The sequence below is a fragment of the Dasypus novemcinctus genome, chromosome 6, assembly GCF_030445035.2.
Source record: "Dasypus novemcinctus isolate mDasNov1 chromosome 6, mDasNov1.1.hap2, whole genome shotgun sequence".
Classification (NCBI taxonomy): domain Eukaryota; kingdom Metazoa; phylum Chordata; class Mammalia; order Cingulata; family Dasypodidae; genus Dasypus; species Dasypus novemcinctus.
The window spans coordinates 4,726,611-4,744,626 of NC_080678.1; the positions used below are offsets into that span (position 1 = coordinate 4,726,611).

The window sequence follows — 18,016 nt, forward strand, 5'->3', positions numbered from 1 at the left end:
GAGGCGGCTGAGCCGCTCCAGAGGTGCAGCGGGCAGGAGCAGCGGCTCCTCCGGCCCTCCACCCGCGGCGCTGAGCAGGTTCTGGCCTGGTAGTTGTGAGGGAAGGACCGTTCCCCAGCACCCCTGAGCACCCACTTTTCCTAGGACAGCGAAGGCGCAAAGCGCACAGACTGTGGCCTTGACCCGACACACAGAAGCTGCTGCAGAGCCGCGTGAGGCCGAGCCAGAGCCAGCGGGCGGCCCCTGCCCGCCCCGCCCTGGAACGCGCTGCTGCTCGAGGCTCCACGCAGGGAGGGGCACGGTGCCAGGCTCAGCGCCCTCCAGCCCGTCCCTCTGACGGCCCACAAGGCAGTGGGCTCCGGGGCAGCTGGGGAGGACCAGCGGGCACCCCGTAGCGGTTTCACGAGGCTGCGCCTGGGCACGGCCGGAGGCCAAACAGCCGCAGGGTCCCAGGGGTGCCTGCCTGGCTTCGGCCAAGGCCGCCCGTGGTTTCTGAGATGGGAGGAACGCGCTCTTGGCACCTCGGGAGGCCCCTGGGCACAGCTGGCCACTCAGGGAGACCCGGCCCTGGGCCTCCTCTGCTTCTGGAACATTCTGCACAGCCCTGCCCTGGGACTCGGCCCAGGGCACTTCCTCCCAGACTCTGCGGGCCAGCACCCCCACCTCCATCACACCTGTGGCAGCAGACACCCCCTCCCAGGGGGCTGCCGGGATTGTCCTGCCTAAAACTGCAAGCCCCGCCCCAAGCTGGTGCCGTCCCTGGAGCTGTGTTGAGTCGCCGACACCCAGCTGACCTGGAGCGGCTGAGCCCCGGCGCCTGCCCAGTGGGGGCCTCCCCTGCCCACCAGCCCTTCTCTGTGGCCTTCGGGGGGTCCCAGCCCCCCCTGGAAAACCTCTAATGTGCACCCCCACTTCACCCCCAATGCCAGCAGCGTCTGCTGTGAAAGGCGTCGTCACTGGTGGCCTTAGCTGGCATCACGTCCACCCCCAGCGCGCCGCTGCCCGCCCTCGCCGCCCCGTGGAATACAGGCCGAGGTCAGCCCTGCTGCCTGTCACTTCAAAAATGGCGGGGGGCGCACATGGAGCACGTGTGGCCAGCCCTCCCCAGACCATCAGAGCCGTGCTGAGGGCCACAGCCCTTCCTCGGGGACAAGGCCCGAAGCAGCGGACACGGCGAGCCCAGGACCGAGGCCCTCCTGCCTCTGGCCGCGCTGTGCGGTGGCAAGCTGGAGCAGGAGGCGCCGTCACGCTCCTTCCCAGGAGGACGCCCTGCCCAGCAGCCGGGCACCAGCCACAGCTCCAGCCACCCGGGGTGCTGGCAGGGCTCCCCGTGGAGGCCCCAAGTCTACACAGCACAGGTGGCTAGGCAGTCCCTCGTGACAGAACCCCAACCCCTGCTGGGGCCAGGGGATTAGGGTGCACAGGGCTCACGGGGAGCACCAGCAGACACCTGCCAGGGGGTCAACCGACTGATCTGCTGATGGACGCATAGACCCACCCTCCACCATCTGCCGTCCATCCACCTATCCACCTACCCATTCATCCCTCCATCCATCTGTCTACCCATCCATCCACTCATTCATCATCCATCCATCTACCCACTCATCTACCCACCCACGGATCCATCCATCCATGTATCCATCCATCCACCCATCTGTCCATCCATCCATCCACCCACTGTCCATCCACCCACCAACCCATCCCTCTGTCCGCCATCCATTTATCCACCCACTGACCCATCCATCCATGTATCCATTCACTCACCCAACCACCTATCCACCATCCATCCACCCACCCCTCCACCCATCCATCCATCTATCCATGCACCCACCCATCTATCCATTCACCATCCATCCATCCATCCACGCACCCACCCACCCACTGGTCCATCCATTCACCCACCTACCTATCCACCCATGGACCCATCCATCCACCCACCAAATCCGTTCGTCCATCTATCTACCCACTTACTACCCAATGAGCCACCCATCCACCCATCCACCCATTCTGCCGTCTGTTAATCACTAACCCCTCTTTTTAAACTGCTCAGTGTGCAGCCCCGTGCGTCACACACTGCTGACCAAGGGCCAGGCACTGGGGCTGTCAGCACACTCTCCATGCCATTTTTCTGTGTTTGAAAATTGTGATTTAAACAAAAAGAACACGTGCACATCTGCCTGATGATGCACTAAGTGTGCCTGCAGGAAGAGGTGAGGACTAGTGACAGTGACATGTCTGAAGGGCAGAACTGGGTGGCTAAGAGGCAGAGACGGGGCTGGGGGCCGCTCTCGGGACCCTTCGGCCCTACCGAACCACGTGAGTGCTTTTCTGAGTCAAGAAGCCTGGAAGCCAGCAGGCCTCAGGAGGGGCTGACCGGGAGCTTTTCTCTGCTTGGACAGGTTCTGCTTTGGTGTCGAGGGAGAGAGGAGCTGGGGCCGGCCGGGGGAGGCGCCCTATGCGCCCCTCAACCCCAGCCAGTGCCCAGGGCGAGGCCCGGGCCCCTCGGGACCGTCTGCTGGTGGCTTGAGGGCGATGCCTTTCAGCAGGGCCCAGTGCGAGGGGCACCAACAGGTGACAACAGGAGGAAGAGGCCTGGCGACCAGGGAGCCTGGGTGGGACGACGGCTCGCCTCCCGAGCCGAGAGCTGCCTGTGGCACCCTGACATCCAGAGAAGGGCGGCCACTCACAGCCCAGGCGAAGGGTGGGGTCCAGGCAGGCCGGAAGGGGCCAGGTGGGCAACTCGGCTCCCCTGGAGGAGGGAGTGCAGGGTGCTCCCGCAGGTACAGGGGCTGGGCGTCGCGGGGAACGAAGTGCCACGGAGCCCGCCTCGCCAGGAACAGCCTCGGGGCAGGCGACGAGGCCATGCGGGGCGCACGAGGACGGCAACCCAACGCACAGCTGCCACCTACGCCCGCGCAGCGCACGCCTTCCTCTCCGGCCCCCACCTGGTCTCGCTGGAGCTAAGCGTCTGCCCCAGGCGGCCACCTGCGCCCCGCTGGCCAGGCTCTGGGCTAGATCGGTGGCCAGCGTTGCCAGGGGCCACCCACGGGGCAGTGCCATGGCCAGGCGGGTCTGCGCCTCCTCCCTGCTCGTCCCCGGGCACCAACACGGCTGCCCCCTTCGACAGCACCGCCCTAACGACCGGACACAGCTCCGCAGAACCACCGAGCAGGCCAGTGCAGCCTGTGACGAAGGAAAACCACCTTGACACGCGTCCCTCACGACACACACCGTTAAAGACACCTACGTGCTCTACCCCACGATAGACATTCCAAACATTCGTGGGTAGAGACCTGAAATTGCAGTTTAAAAAAACTCAAATTCCAATAGATGGCTTAAAAAATACCAATTTTATTTAACTGCCTGTCCCCCAAAAATGGCCAAGAAGAGCCTCCTAATCCTGAAATTTAAAACGGGTCCACCGACAAGAGCCTGCCTCCTCGGGCCGGCTTGCTTGATGCAGTCTGGTCCTGCAACATGCACATCGTGGTTTCCTTCCGAAGCCACAGCTGGCCTTGCTCTGCAGTTAACGTGCTCAGGATAAGCCTTCTCTCCCTCTGCTGAGCGGGCGCTGCCCGGCTTAGAGCCGAGGGTGGACCCTGGGCCCCCACGCCTCAGGGGTGCCGCCGGAGCCTTCTGCACCGCACAGGGACGTTCTCCACAGGCCCCCTGGGGCCACACAGGCCGGGCAGCAGCCCCGGCCCCACCCAGCCGCAGCCTCCGGAGGCCGTCCAGGCGGACCCCCTGGCGCGGTCTGCGCAGTCAGCGGCCCCCAGACGGCCCCCGGCGGTGCCTCTGCGCTGGCCTCGTCCTCCGGGACAGAACTTTGACTTCTTCCAGGGCGGTGAGAGGCGGCCACCCCTCTGCGGCCGAGGCTCCCCACTTCAGGGGCGTGGGCGAGCTCCAGTTTGGGGCCAGCCCTGAAGGGTCGTGAACAGCTGCCGGGGTCCCCGCGGCCCTGAGGGCGCCCGCCGGGAACACTGTCCAGCAGTGCGGAATTGTGTCCTGCCGCCTCCCCTGCGCTGGCACCAGCGCACAAACCAGGCACAGGTGCACCGCGGGCTCCCCGAGCGAGCCAAGGCCCGGCCCGAGGCCGCCCCGCGCCCACCGCCCCGAGCAGCGGCCAGGTCTGGTCACGGGTGTCGGGGCTCGCGTGTGGACTCTGGTGCACCCGTGCTTCCGCTGCGCCCGGTCTGCCACGGCCTCCTCTGCCGTCCTTCCCAGGGAGGCCGCGCCAAGGCTGACCGTGCCCCAGCTGAGGACAAGGACCGGTGGCGTGACAAATGCCGGGAACACGGGCATGCTTTCCGGTGAACGACAGGCAGCGCCAGCTGACGGCCACGAGGAGCAAGTGCTAGTCCACGGGCGACGGCGACGACGCGACGTGGATGGGAGTCAGCCACGCACAGCGGGACACCCTGTGTCCACAGAACGTCCCGGGACGCTGCCGGTGCGAGGCGGCACCAGGCCCCGAGTGGGCCCAGCCGGCCCAGGGGCCGCCCCAGCCACCGTAGCGTCCACTGCGGCGCTCTGCCACGTGAGGTCACTGAGATGCCGCTGCAGCCCAGGGGCTGCGACACGAGCCCCCACCTCCCCGGCTGTGCGCCCCACTCCAGGGACATGCACTGCCCTTTCTACCATGGCCGCCCGTGACGGGGCCGACACCCTGGACCAAGGGAGCAGGAGACGCAGCCTGAGAGCAGCCCCAGGGTTGCCCTCCATGTGCCTGCACGGCACTCCTGAGGCAAGCACCAAGGTCCACAATTTTTTTTTATGGCTTATTTTATTTCTCACCGCTCCCGCCGTTGCTGTTCGCAGTCTGCGCTCTGTCTCCTTTTCAGGAGGTCCTGGGGTCTGACCCCAGACCTTCCATGTGGGAGAGCGGCTCCCATCACTTAAGCAACCTCTGCTCCCTGCTTGTGTCTCTCACTGTTTCCTCACTGTGTCATCTTGTGTGTTGTCTTTAGGAGGCACTGGGAACCAAACCTGGGACTTCCTGTTGGTAGGCGGGTGCCCAACTGCTTGAGCCACATCCGCCTCCTTCCATAATTTTCAGCTTCCAGAGAGTGAAGCTTTGCTTCTGGGCTAGACACGGCCCTAGCCCACCTCTGCCTGGCAGAGCAAGTGGCCACCACTGCCCCAGGCCTCCTGGTATCGGGCGGTCCAGGGGTGGGCCAGGCAGCGTGGGGGGCACGAGCCAGGCTCTGAGCTTCAGAAGGACCCAGAATTGAAGGAGCCGGAGCGGCTTCCGCGCCTCGAGGGCAAGCGCCGGGCAGACCCGCGGCTCTGAAAGGGCGGCTCGGTGGGCCAAGAGCTGCTGCTACGGCGGGGAGGCTGGTCGGCGGCGGTGCCCCAGGTCTGACGCGGACCCCTCCTCACCCGCATGGCCCTCGAGGCCCCTGTGCTGGCACGGCCCTCCTCGGGACTCCTGCCCAGCACATGACACGCTCCGTGCACCAGGCCGCCGGGCCTGCTCCGCAGATGGGGGCTCCCAGGGCTGAGCGGCCTGCACAGCTGGGACCACCGGACACGGAGCCAGGCGGATGGAAGCCCCTCCCTCCAGAGGAGGCCGCAAGGGGTCGTGGCCGAGACCCATGCAGGCAGGCAAGGACTCAGTGCACCCCAGTGCTCCCCAAAGCCCCCGGGGCTGGCGAGCGCGAGGCCTGCAGCAGAGCAGGGAACAGGAGCCTGCCTGGGGCGGCCCCTCCTCTGCTCAGGGGCCCGTGCGGTGGGCGCCAGGGGGGCCAAGCCTGGGCACACACAGGCACACAGGAGTGTGCACACATGCAGCACACGCACATAGCCACACTCAAAGACAGCTGTATAGCACCTGTGTACATATGCACAATGCGTGCATACACACGTGCAATGCATGCACATGAACACACACCCACACATATGCACGCACTCATGCAAGGCACACCTGCACAAGACAAACCCTGCGCCTGTGCCCATTCACACACACCCCCACTATGCATGTGAACTCACAACCAAGACACCCACATGTGCACACAACCTGCACACATACGTGTGCACACCACATCCGTGCCCACAGACACAGTCTGCACACACATGCAAATCCATGCAGGGCAAAGACACACACGCCCACGTGCTCGTGCTTATTCAGCTGTTCACACACAGCCCGCCTTCCCACGTGCGTGCACACCCTTCCCACGTGCACAGCACACCCATGTGTGAGCACCCTGTATGCACACCCACGCACACGCATGACCACATCTAGCGTGCAGGGTGCACATGAGCTCAGAACAGTGCACACACCCTGCATGCACACAGGCTCAGGCCCGAGAGCTTCTATTTTATTGCATAGTCAGAGGAATTACCTGGATAAGAATCAAACTACGAACTGCCAATTTCTCCCCCTCACCCTGCTCTTTTCCATCTCATGTTTCTGCTCTGCCATTTCCACGGTTGAGACAGCTTTACAAACCACATGTGGCAACCTACCAGGGGGCTGTGGCCTCTATTTACAGGCCACAAGCACAGCTGTATAAACTTTAACGGGGAAGCGGATGTGGCTCAAGCAGGTGGGCGCCTGCCTACTGATGGGAGGTCCCAGGTTTGGTTCCTGGTGCCTCCTAAAGAAGACAAGGAAGAAAGCAAGCTGACACGATGGGCTGGCATCGCAAGCTGATGCACAAGATGATGCAACGAGATCATGCAACAAGGAGACACAATGAGGAAATACAACGAGAGACACAACAAGCAGAGAGCAGAGGCAGCTCAAGCAATTGGGCGCCTCCCTCCCACATGGGAGGTCCTGGGTTTGGTTCCCAGTGCCTCCTAAAAAGAAAACGAAGAGAGAGAACAGTGAATACAAACAATGAGCAATGAGGGATAAATAAGTATTTTTTAAAAACCCACATCCTTAAAAAAAAAGCTTTAACAGAAGCAAAGAGAGAAGAGTAGGAGGGAGAGCTGCTGGGAGCCCTGCCCTCAGGGTGGAGCAGGGGCCAGGCATGGTGGCCCCGTGGGCTGCGGTCCCTAAGACGGGACAGCCACTGGCTCCTTTGGAACACCTTTGCCTTTCTTCTCTGTCCTTCTCTGAAAGCGTCAGGTACTGCTTCCTTGGACTAAAGGGAACACACCGCAGGTGAGCTGCTCAGGAGGCAGCGGGCCAGGGCGCCCGCACACCCCGCCAGGCTGGCAGCGGGGGCCGGGGGAGGGGCGCCCCGCGGGAGGCACAGCTGCCCGCCCTGCGTCCACGCCCCGTCCTTCGCCCACGTCCCACGCTGCGTCCACGCCTACCCCTCCTCACACCTGGTCCCAGGCCCAGCAGAAAGCCCAGTTTCTGGAGGTGGGCGAGGAATCAGGCGCTTCCCCTCGAGCGCGCCAGGCCCGCGGTCCTCAGCTCACTGCAGCGCTGCAGCCGCTCAGGCCGGATGCCACTGCCAGGCTGTGCACACGCCGCCGCCAGGGGCAGCATCAGACACTGGGCGGGTTTCTACTCATGGGCGCCAGTTTTCCTACAAAGACCTGGCAACACACGGTGCCCCCACACGGCCCCGACGCAAATCTGGGAACACGTTTACATACTGGGAAAAGACGTTTTAAAGAAGAAACAGTAACTTACTGATCTCAACTAGCCTTTTTCCAGCTGTTGAAAGGACGAGAGGACAGCAGGCTGCACACACGTGGGCACACACATGTGGACACACAGAGGACAGCAGCCTGCACACGCACGTGGACACACATGTGGACACGCGGGGAGAGCACGGCAGCCTGCACACATGCAGACACACGTGTGGACACGCGGGGAGAGCACGGCAGCCTGCACACACGCGGACACACGCATGTGGACACGCGGGGAGAGCACGGCAGCCTGCACACACGTGGACACACGCATGTGGACACGCAGGGAGAGCACGGCTGCCTGCACACATGCGGACACACAGGGAGAGCACGGCAGCCTGCACACACGTGGACACACGCATGTGGACACGTGGGGAGAGCACGGCTGCCTGCATGTGCAGCTCCCCGGAAGCAGAGGAAGGTGGGAGTCCCCTGGGTGGGCGGCGAGTGGCTGCCCTTACCTGGGAGGAAAGGAGATGTCCAGCTCGTGCAGCCTGTCCTTGAAGACAGACAACTCTTTGTCGAACTCCAAGAGCTAAAGAGAGAGGAGAAGGTGGTCAGGGGCTGCCCCTCACTGGGCACCGTGGACCTGAGGGCAGGCCACCTGCAGAGGGGACGCTGCCGACATGCACCAGCAGCACGACGCCGGGCAGAGGCCCTCAGGCGTGTCGCCAGAACGGCCCGTGAGCCCACCCCTCCCAAACCGGGGGACACGCTGGTTTTCAGCCACCGCCCTGGGCGGGGCCACCCAGCCCCACCTGCTCCCGGACAGCTCCCGTCACAGCTGCGTGAGGGCCGGGCTCTGGGTGAGAGCCGGCCGGGTAGCCACGAGCAGCGGGACGCTCAGCGCGTCGGCGCCCACGGCCCCCCTTGCTAAGTTGCCGGCGGTTCCTCGGGACGCGGCTGGCGGCCTGCCGTGGCGAGGCCCTGGCGGGCGTCCCAGCGGAGCTGCAGCGGCAGGGGGCCTTGTCCACCCCGGCCCTGCGCTCCAGAGGCGCCGCGCAGAGCTGCCCCTGCCCCCGGCTCTGAGGAGGCCGCACTCGGCGCTGCGGCTCCGTTAACCCCCACACCCCATCCCGGCCTCCCGCGTAGGCGGCTCTGGGCGGCACTGTCCTAAAGCGCCCACTGTGGGCGACCCCAGCGTCTCGGCGCAGAGGCTCTGATGTCAGAGGAGCCCCGGGCTCCAAAGGGGCAAAGCTCTCGGGAGGGGGTGGTGAGGGGAGACCGTGCTCCTGTTCACTCCACCTGGGGGTGGTGGGCGCAGGGCCCGGGCCCTCCCCATAGCTCGCCCCCTGCCCCCCTGCAGACCCTCTGCAGGAGCAGCGGGCAGAGGCACCGGGCTCTGTGGCCAGGGCAGCTGCTGTGGACAGAGCCGAAGCGGAGCGACGGGGGTTAAAAGCCACGGCCGCGGCTGGGAGAAAACATTTGCCGGGCGATGTTTCTGATTAGAAATCGCGCTGCATTTCTGTTGAATTGATCATTTGTATCTCTTTGAGATTTTTCACAAACACGATAACCAATTTCACGTGTTCTTAGGCATTCTTCTTCTTGATTACAAAGTAAAAAACAGTCAGGGGCTGGCGTGGGGACGATGATGAAGCAGCTGCCTGACCATATGTATCTGTCAGAAGCTGTCCCCGCTGCACAAATTCCACCGCCGCTGCAGACGCCGTGCTGATAGAGAAGGAGCCGGAAAATCAATGCGTCTTGAGCCAGAGCGGCTGCTAAACACACACAGACATCTCTCCACAGGCCGCATGCTCCGCGAACTCCCGGCCCTGCCCTGGGACAGCTGAGGGAAATTTAATCTCCCCAAACCTGCATCCGAGCGCTCCATCCTGCGCCTGACAGCCACACTTACAATTAATTACACAACTTCGATGGGAATATTGACTGAACAAAGCCATAAATCATAGGAAAAGCCAATAGGCTCGGACACATTCAATCATGTCCGACCGATGATTACTACTCTTAAAATACAATAATTATTTCCAGGAGCCAGCTCGAATTAAATTTCTGTCAGGCGCGTACGAGCCCGGTGCTTGATGAAGGGCACGATGAGTTTTGGGTTGGGATCGGCGCAGGCACGTTTGTCCTGGCGGAAGGGGAGCTTGTTTCTGGAGCCTGTGGGGCCGCGCCAGGCCCGACCGTGGAGGAGGGTGTGCGCTGGGGCGCCAGCTCGTTCGTCCCCCGCCCGTGGGTGGGCGCGTGGCCCTGGCTCTCTGTGGCCTGTGGGGTGGGCTCACGCCTGATGGCGACGGCACTTTGGCGGGCCCTTGGGAGACGCGGCGGGAAGTCAGCAGGGGGGGTGGGCGCCCGCACTGCCTGCAAAGCCCACCCGCTCCCCACGGCAGTGCCCGGCGGCCGGCAGCCAGGGGGCATCCAAGCATCCCGCGTGGCTCCGCTCGGCCCTGTTGTGCGCGTCTCGTTTCAGAAGGGCACCCAGGAGTCCTCGGGAACATTCAATTCCGTTCTGTCTAAAAGAAAGGATGAGGGAATCCCAAATGGCGGACGTGGAAAGACGCCGCACTGCCAAGGAGACGGCGCCGACCACGTCCAAGGGGTAGGACGCAGCCTCTGTCTAACTGCTGAGAAGAAAAAACGTTTTGGGTGCACAAAGCAGCACTACTCCCCATTCTAGAATGTGCCACCCCTCCCCTCCCGCTGAGCCCCAGCAGTGCCCTGTCCGAGGCCCCAAACTGCCCCGTGTCCTGGGCCGCGCCGCCCGCCCCAGGGCCTGCCCTCCTCCCAGCCCTGAACAAGGCCCCAGGGCCTCACCCTGGCCTTGGGGCCCTTCTCCCGGGACTGCGCCCCGCGGAACACCATTTCCCTCCCACGGTGCCTCTTGGGCTCTTTCCCTGGAGAAGACCTTCAATGCAGTGCTCTGGAGACCACCACCCCGGCCACGGGGGCCGCAGAGGGCAAGGACATGCCATGCGGCCTAGGTGGGGAACTGGGCGGGGCAGAGGAGACGCCGCGCAGTTGCCCTGGAGCAGCAGCTGCGGCCAGGGCAGGGCGGAGGGTGCCGTCAGGGGGCTGGGGACACCTGGTGGGAAACGCAGGCCACGTGACGAGACAGAGGCCGGCCCGCTCAGGAGGCCCGAGCGGCGCCGCGCAGCACCTGCCAGGCCTGGCCTCGGCTCTGGTGCGTGGGAAGCTCCCGGCTCCCGTGGCGAGCAGGCAGGGGCTGGCGGGGGCCGAGGAAGCCCCGGGGTCTCCAGGATGAGCGAGTGGGAAGATGGCACCGTCGCCTCCGGGGCGCGGGGCACGGGGGCAGAAGTGCTGGGGTGCCTCTGGCCCCGGCTGGTGACATCAGCCCCTCTTCTCACACTTGGGGCCTGCCCACCCCCGCACACCTGTGTGAGGGGAAACTGAGGCACGGCAAGGCTACTGGCAGAGCCTTCCCCGGTGACATGCAGCAAGCCTCGTGTGTGTGAGGGAAGCAGTGATGTGGCTGGGGTGGGGTGTGGGCCAGAGCTGGGGGTCCGGGGGCGCGGCCGCGGGAGGGAGCCCGAGTGCAGAGGCGGCAGGGCCAGGGGCCAGCGGGGACGCAGGCGTGCGGGGTGGCACTCCCCGTGCGGTGGCCGGAGGCCGGGTGAGGCGCCCCGGGCGGCGGGGGGGCCCGACAGAGGCGGCCTGGCGCTCAGGACAGGCAGGAGACGCCGAGGCCGGCATCTCGGGGAAAGGCGAAAGGCAGCAGGCAGCGCAAGGGTGGGCGGTGGGGGCCTCGCTGCTCCCTGGGCCCGGCAGCGTCCGCAGGGCAGGGCCGCTCTCACCCCAGGCTCCGCGGAGGGCACGCCCCATGGCCATCGCGGCCCGAGCAAATGCAAGGAAGGGGGCCCACCTGCCAAGGAGACACGGGGCGGCCGGGGTGCACAGGCGCCTCTGTGTGCCCCTCTCGCCCGGCCCCTTCCAAGGAGACCCGAGGTTTGTACTGGGCCGGCCCTGGGCTAGTGTGCAAAGATGTGCGCTCACGCGTGCACACTCACGCCACAGTAATTCACTCCTGCCCGGCACAGGAAGCCCAGGTCCGCGGGCTGCGCCCCATGTTGCTGCCGTCAGCAGGCGCCCCCGCGTGCAGCCCAGGCAGCAGGCCGGGTCCCATAGGGCGTCGGGGAAGGGGCGGGGCGGGGCGTAGCAGGGCGCGGGCCGGGCGGGGCAGGGCGCGGGGGCAGGGCTCACCGCAGTGCCATTGTCGTCTCGGAAGACGTCCTGGTTGAAGTAGTCGAAGAGCTTCTTCTCCAGCTGCAGCATGACCTGCAAGAGCAGAGGCTGGGGCTGCGCGGGCAGGGCCCGCCCCCGGACGCCGCCCCGTAGCCCTCACACGCCCTCGGCCCCAGATGCCACCGGGACGCGCCGCCCGCCACAGCCGGCCACGCACCTTGCGGTCGTTGTCGGACTCGCGGAAGATGAGCTTCACGACCTCGTTGGAGTCGGCGGCCCGCACAGTCTGCATGGTGGCTTTGGTGCAGAGCGTCTGTGGGAGGGACAGTCGGTCGGGTGGCCCTGGCCACGCTCCAGGAGGCGGGGCGGGGCTCACGCGCGGGTGCTGCGCCTGTGCCCGGTGTCCCGCGGCCACACAGGCCTCATGGCCCCGCACCGAAACACCCGTCCACCAGCAGCGCCTGCAGCTGTGCCCCCCTGCAGCCCCGCTCCCCTGCAGCCGCGCCCCCCGGCAGCCGCGCCCCCCCGGCAGCTGCGCTCCCCAGCAGCCGCGCTCCCCGGCCGGGAGCTGCGGTGCCTTCAAGAGGCTGCTGGGGAGGGCCCTTGCTGGCTCCAGACGCAGGTCCACGCACGGCGGGGTGCCAGGCCCAAGGCCACTCCCGGGGAGGCCGCAGGGGACCGAGGCGCAAAGGACCCCAGAGAAAGGGCTGGCGGGGGAGGCGCCAGGCGGGCCCGGGGCCCGGGAGCACAGAGGCCGCCCGCCCTCCGGGCGCCCTGAGACGGCTGCGGAAGCACTCCCGGGGCCTCCCTGGAGGTCCGAGCAGGCTCGTGCCGGCCCAAGCAGAGATGAGGGACGGGCCAAAGTGCACGGCCCACCTGGCCTAGGGCCTGCGGCAGAGCACCTGGGTCCGGGCAGGGGCGCCGAGCGCCGTGGGGACACGGCCTTAAGCACGCTTGCCTGGCAGGGCCCACCAGGGGCAGCGGCCGTCGGGCTGAGGGACCGCCAGCCCACACGGGACCAGGCCACCCACACCATGACCCCTGGCACCGTGGCTCTTGCCAGCGAGGCATGTTCCAGGAAAACAGTATGAGAACGCTCCCAGTAAACGGAGCCGGCAAGGAACCAACTAAGCAGAAGACAAGGAACCTTCCAGCAAAACTGAGCCCCAGCAGCCACCCGCCGCATCAGCCAGGCTTCTCGCCCGAGCCTGAGTCTCTCGAAGGAGCACTGCTTGTCGGGGGAGCGGGCCACTCGCCCAGAGCAGGTGCCGGCCCCCAACGTGGGCTGTGCGTCTGAGCCAAGGGGCCACTGGGGGTCCCACAAGCCCCTGGAGAAACCATGATGCTGATGGGCAGGGAAAGACGCGTGGGACCTGTACCTGAACGCAACAAAAAACACTGCCGCAAAATTGGACACGAAACAAACTGTGGCAGCCACGCTCACCGAGTGCGGCGAGGACGTGGCAGCCGGGGCACGCAGACCCTGGGCCAGAGGGCGCTGCCGCGCTCCTGTGAATTTGCCGAGGCTGGAGGACTGGGGCTGCCGGTGGCTGAGGGGCAGCGCGGGGCTGCGCAGGAAGCACGCCTCGCTGAGGCCGTGTTTCAGAGAAGCCCTTATTTTAAAGACGACAGCTGCAACGTGCAGGCTCTTAGGTCGCCACCTAACTTGGACTTAAGAGGGCCGTAAACGCAGGGTCGGGGCCCCGGAAGCCATGCTGGGGACCGCCCAAGGCGGGGCTGGACCTGGGGTCAGCGCGGAGGCCAAGTTCTGCCGAGACCCGGGAGCCGGCACACCACGACCAGGACCTACTGTGCGTGCCCAGCCCTGCCGCCCTGGACATGGTCCCGTCCAAAGGGGGACCGGGAGTGGGGGTGGGTAAGGGCCGGCCGTGTTCCAGGCGCCTCAGCCATGCCCGCTGAGGCCCAGACAGGAGCTGACCAGGTCTCGCGCCACAGGGGCTCCCGGGCTCGAGGTCAGCAATCAGCCTGGCCGCCTGGCTCGGGCACTGGGCTGGAACGGGCGCCCAGAGCACGCGGCACGGGCGCCTCAGGCCCATGTGGCCTGGTGCGGTGGTGCGACCAGGTGCTGACGGGCTGCAGCCCAGGGCAGGCGGGCGGCGTGGCCACCGCCAGGATGCGCGCAGGCAGCTCGGGCCGCGTCTCCCAAGGGCTCCGGTTGGGACGAATCCTTAACTTGCTTTCTCTGTACCTCCAGCAGCTCCCAGGGGCAGTCACGGGGAGGAGCGTGCCGGGCAGTGCCCTCTCTCCCACAGACCCCGTAAGCGCATTCACAAGGGCTGACGCTGCGGTGGCCCCTGGTGCAGCATGGCAGATTTCTCCTGCCGAGGGCGCGGCAGCCGTGGGCGCCCAGTGTAAACCTCCCCGGCAGGCCTTCCCGGCTCGCCTCCTCATGGAAGGGACTTTCCTCTCTTGAAAGGAATGAGGAACACCCAGGTGCTGTTTCACAGCCCGGAGCGAGCACAGAGGCACTTCCGCACCGTCCGCCTCGGGCGCGCCGGGGACCTTGCCGTCTGGACGCCGCAGGCGTCGTGGTGACCAGGGAGCAGGGCCGGAACCGGCTGCACGTCAGACCACGCAGTTCTGGGGCTCGGCCGATGGCAGCAGCGTGCGGGTGCAGGACGCACGGCACATGGCACCAGCCCCACTCACACCCCCACCACCCACGAGGCTCGCCCTTCAGAGGGCACAGCCTGAGCTGGTCACGCTGTCCTAAAGGTGCAGATGCAGAGGAGGGGACTTGGTCCAATGGACAGGGCGTCCGTCCACCACATGGGAGGTCTGTGACTCAAATCCGGGCCTTCTTGACCTGTGTGGAGCTGGCCAATGCGCAGTGCTGATGCACACAAGGAGTGCCCTGCCACGCAGCGGTGTCCCCGCGTGGGGGAGCCCCATGAGCAAGGAGTGCGCCCCGTAAGGAGAGCCACCCAGCGCGAAAGAAAGTGCAGCCTGCCCAGGAATGGCGCCACACACACAGAGAGCTGACACAGCAAGATGACGCAACAAAAAGAAACAGATTCCCATGCCACTGATAAGGATACAAGAGGACACAGAAGAATACACAGCGAATGGACACAGAGAGCAGACAACTGGGGGGGGAGGGGGATAGAAATAAATGAATTAAATTAAAAAAAGAACATTATGAAAAAAAAAGCCGATACAGGCAGACAACAGAGTCCATCATCCAGGGCCGTCTCTGGTGACGCAGGAGAGCTGTGGTGACCCCTGGGTTCTCAGGGTGCCCACACCAGCCCTCGGCGACAGTCTTCTCGCGTCCTAAGTAGCCACGGCCACGCCTTCTCCAGCTTGCTTTCTCCATTCACCGAAGCCTCGCGAGGCTGTGTGTGCGCGATCAGCTCCACACCCCAGCGCGCCGCCCACAGCATGGTGGTGGCCGAGCTCGCGCACTTGCTTGGCGGTGCGACGTCTGAACACGGGACCCTGCCTCGGCTTGCCACTGCCCAGGGGCGGCCGGGCTGCAATGGATGCGGTGGGGGGGGGCTGATGGACGCAGCAGGTGGCCGCAGGGCTGTCTCCCAGGGCAGCTTCAGGTGGGACCCTGGCCACGTGCACACCAAGGTCGGCATGAGCGCCTGGCGGCCTGTGGATGGGGCATCACTGCGGACTTCTCTATCTGCCCCGGAGCTCCCTGCGCGCCTCTGACGAGCCTGGCACGTCCCACGGGCTGCCTGCCCTCAGTGAGCTGGAGGAGCTCGTCCATGGTCTGGCCGCTGGACCTGGGACTGAGGCTCGTCCTGACTCTAGGCCACGCCGAGGTTTCGCCACCACGCCCGGTGCTGACAGCCTCCGGCATCGCTCGAGTGCCCGGCCCGGCGCCGCTGGCTGCTGGAACGCTTTGAGGCACACCCGCAGGGAAGCAGCGCAGAGCTCGCGTCCAGCAGCCCGAGGACGGGCGAGCGCGCGGCCGGGGCCCTGTGCAGGCTGGCTGGGCCTCGGCAGGGCGCTGTCTTGCCCTTTCCGGGGCGTCCTCCTGAAGCCTCAACGCTCCCAGGCCCCAGGGGCTCCTGCCCGCGAACAGGAGCGGGCAGCCCACCCCCGAAGAACGCCGACGCCCTCGCGCAGGTCTCGGTGCGCGACTCCTGGCAGGTTTTTGACGGCTCCAAACCTGAGGACAAGCGCTGACCCTCGCGAGACGCTCCCCGCTCCTCGCGGACGTCAGTCGCTCTTGCCGCAGGGCAGTGGGGACGAGGGCTGCCGGGCTCCTCACCTGGGTCTCCCGCGTCTCCAGCCTCACCCCGCAAGGAGAGCGGGCCCGCGATGCAGCGCCCCTCCGCCTCGTCAGCCTCGCCCGGTGAAACTCCCCGGGTCCCTCGGCAGCCGGCGGGCGAGCGGTGGCACGGGGATACCCCGTGCGGCCTGGCCGCGTGAGGCAGCAGGGAGAAGGCCAGGGGCTCTCCTCTCCTCGTGGTCTCCAGGTGTCCTCAGGACCGCCTTTGGCTCTGCTGTAGCTTCAGCGATGACACAAGGACACAGGCAGTGGCGCCCGCGGGCAGGACGAGGGGCCCTGGCTGTGCTGCCCGCCTGCTTGTCCGACATGCTCAGGAGATGGGCCTGGGGCCGGGAGCCCAGGCGGGCGGCCCATGTCCCCCTGGTGTCCCTGCGGTTAGCAGCCAGGCCACGACGTCGTCACGAGCGCTGGAAGGGGCCGAGCCGCCTGCAGTGGCCGTCGGCACGTGGTGTCGGGCCAGGCTCACGCCCTGTGGTGGGGTCGCACCTGCGCTCCTGAGACGTCAGCTCCTGCTCCGTGGAGGCCTGCGGGCCCTGGAACCGTCCCCCAGTGCGTCGGCAGTAGCCCGGCACGGGACGGGCAGGCGCGGGGCCAGGGCGTGGCCCCGGAGCGTCGACAGCCAGGCGCCCGCGGGAGCTGTTCCTCCACGCCTGGGGAGCGGCGGCTCTGCGCTGGGACGAGGCGAGGCTGCTGGACGGCGGCCGGACGCTTGGGGCAGCTTCTGACCTGAGCGTTGAGCGATCAAGCGGTGGCGTTCTAGAGACAATCGCGCTGCCTGACAGCACCGGGCTCCAGTGAGGCCACCCTCCACGCGGGCGCAGGGCCGTGACTGCAGCGTTCCCTCACTCCCTCCACTGAGTTCCCAACGGCAGCCGGAAGCTGCGGCGCCAGCCACGTGCTCACGCCAGGCATTCAGGAGCCGGCGGGCACTAAGAAGCAGCACCCCGCCACGTCCACCAGCTGCGCAGAGAGCGGCGGGCTCGTTCCTGACTCTGACTCCCATGGCCTCCTCCCACACTGAGCGTGCCACGGGCTCACGGGCCTGCCACGGCGACGGCGCAGCCACCTGTCGTCCTGCCTGGTGCCGGCATGGAGCCAGGGGAGATGGCACACGGATGCACTCTGCGCTCAATCAAAGGTGGCCCGGGCTGGGGGTGTGGGTGGGCTCGCCGTTCACCGCCTGCTGTCCTCTTGACCCTGCAGCCATGTGGCCGCGGGGCACCGTGAGCAGCACTGATGGGGCCGTGAACAGGAGGACACAGGGACAGGCTGGGGACTGCGAGGGGCAGCTGGAGGTGGGGGACGGCCGTGGGCACTGCAGGTCAGCAAGCTGGCCCACAGCGCCCCAGGCAGGCCTGTGGGGGCCGGGCTGCTGCGCGTCGTGGCCAGGGCCGGGCACAGGCAGCACTGAGCCTCGCGGCAGCCGCGGCGAGTGCATGCTCCTGCAGGGGCGGTCTGCGGGCGGACGGGGGGCCCGGGCACCGCCTGGGGCAAGCCCAGGTCTCGTACTGCTGCCTGTAGCCCCAGCCGCCGAGAGTGGGGACAGGAATGGGCGCCGTCGCCACCGCGCCTCCAGAGCCCCTGGCCTCTGGAGCAGCTGGTGGAGTGGCCTTTGGACATGGGCGCCCGGCCTCGGCTCGGCCCGTAGACACCTCGCTGTCCACTCGGAGGTGGGCACTGCGGCCGCTCTGCCGGCCGCCACGAGAAGGGAAGCCGGGTCAATCCTGACTTCCCAGCCGGCAGGTGAAACCCAGCTGTCCCAGATGCCACACTCCGCGCAACGTACAGACGGCCTTCCGGCCCGCAAACCCCAGTCGTGACAGCTCCATCACTGCCTCAAGAGCAGGCCCCCCACCCTGCAATTCAGGGAGCAAAAAGGCAAGCTTTACTGGCTGAAAAATTAAAACGAAAAGCAAAATCAATTTAGCGCCCACATTGAGACAAACCACAAATGGCTACTGAGGGAAATATTCCAGCACTTTAAGGAACTGACAA

General features: G+C 66.1%; 1 protein-coding gene across 1 annotated transcript in view; it reads right to left on the minus strand.

Moving 5' to 3' along the window:
* Positions 1–18,016, minus strand: part of INPP5A (inositol polyphosphate-5-phosphatase A) — a 124,808-nt gene that overhangs the window by 5,083 nt on the left and 101,709 nt on the right. Inside the window, exons 10-12 of the mRNA XM_058299471.1 lie at positions 11,972–12,067; positions 11,773–11,847; positions 8,052–8,125 (exon numbers count right to left, since the gene is read on the minus strand). Of these exons, the coding sequence (XP_058155454.1) occupies positions 8,052–8,125; positions 11,773–11,847; positions 11,972–12,067 (245 nt within the window). The remainder of the gene's footprint in view (positions 1–8,051; positions 8,126–11,772; positions 11,848–11,971; positions 12,068–18,016) is intronic.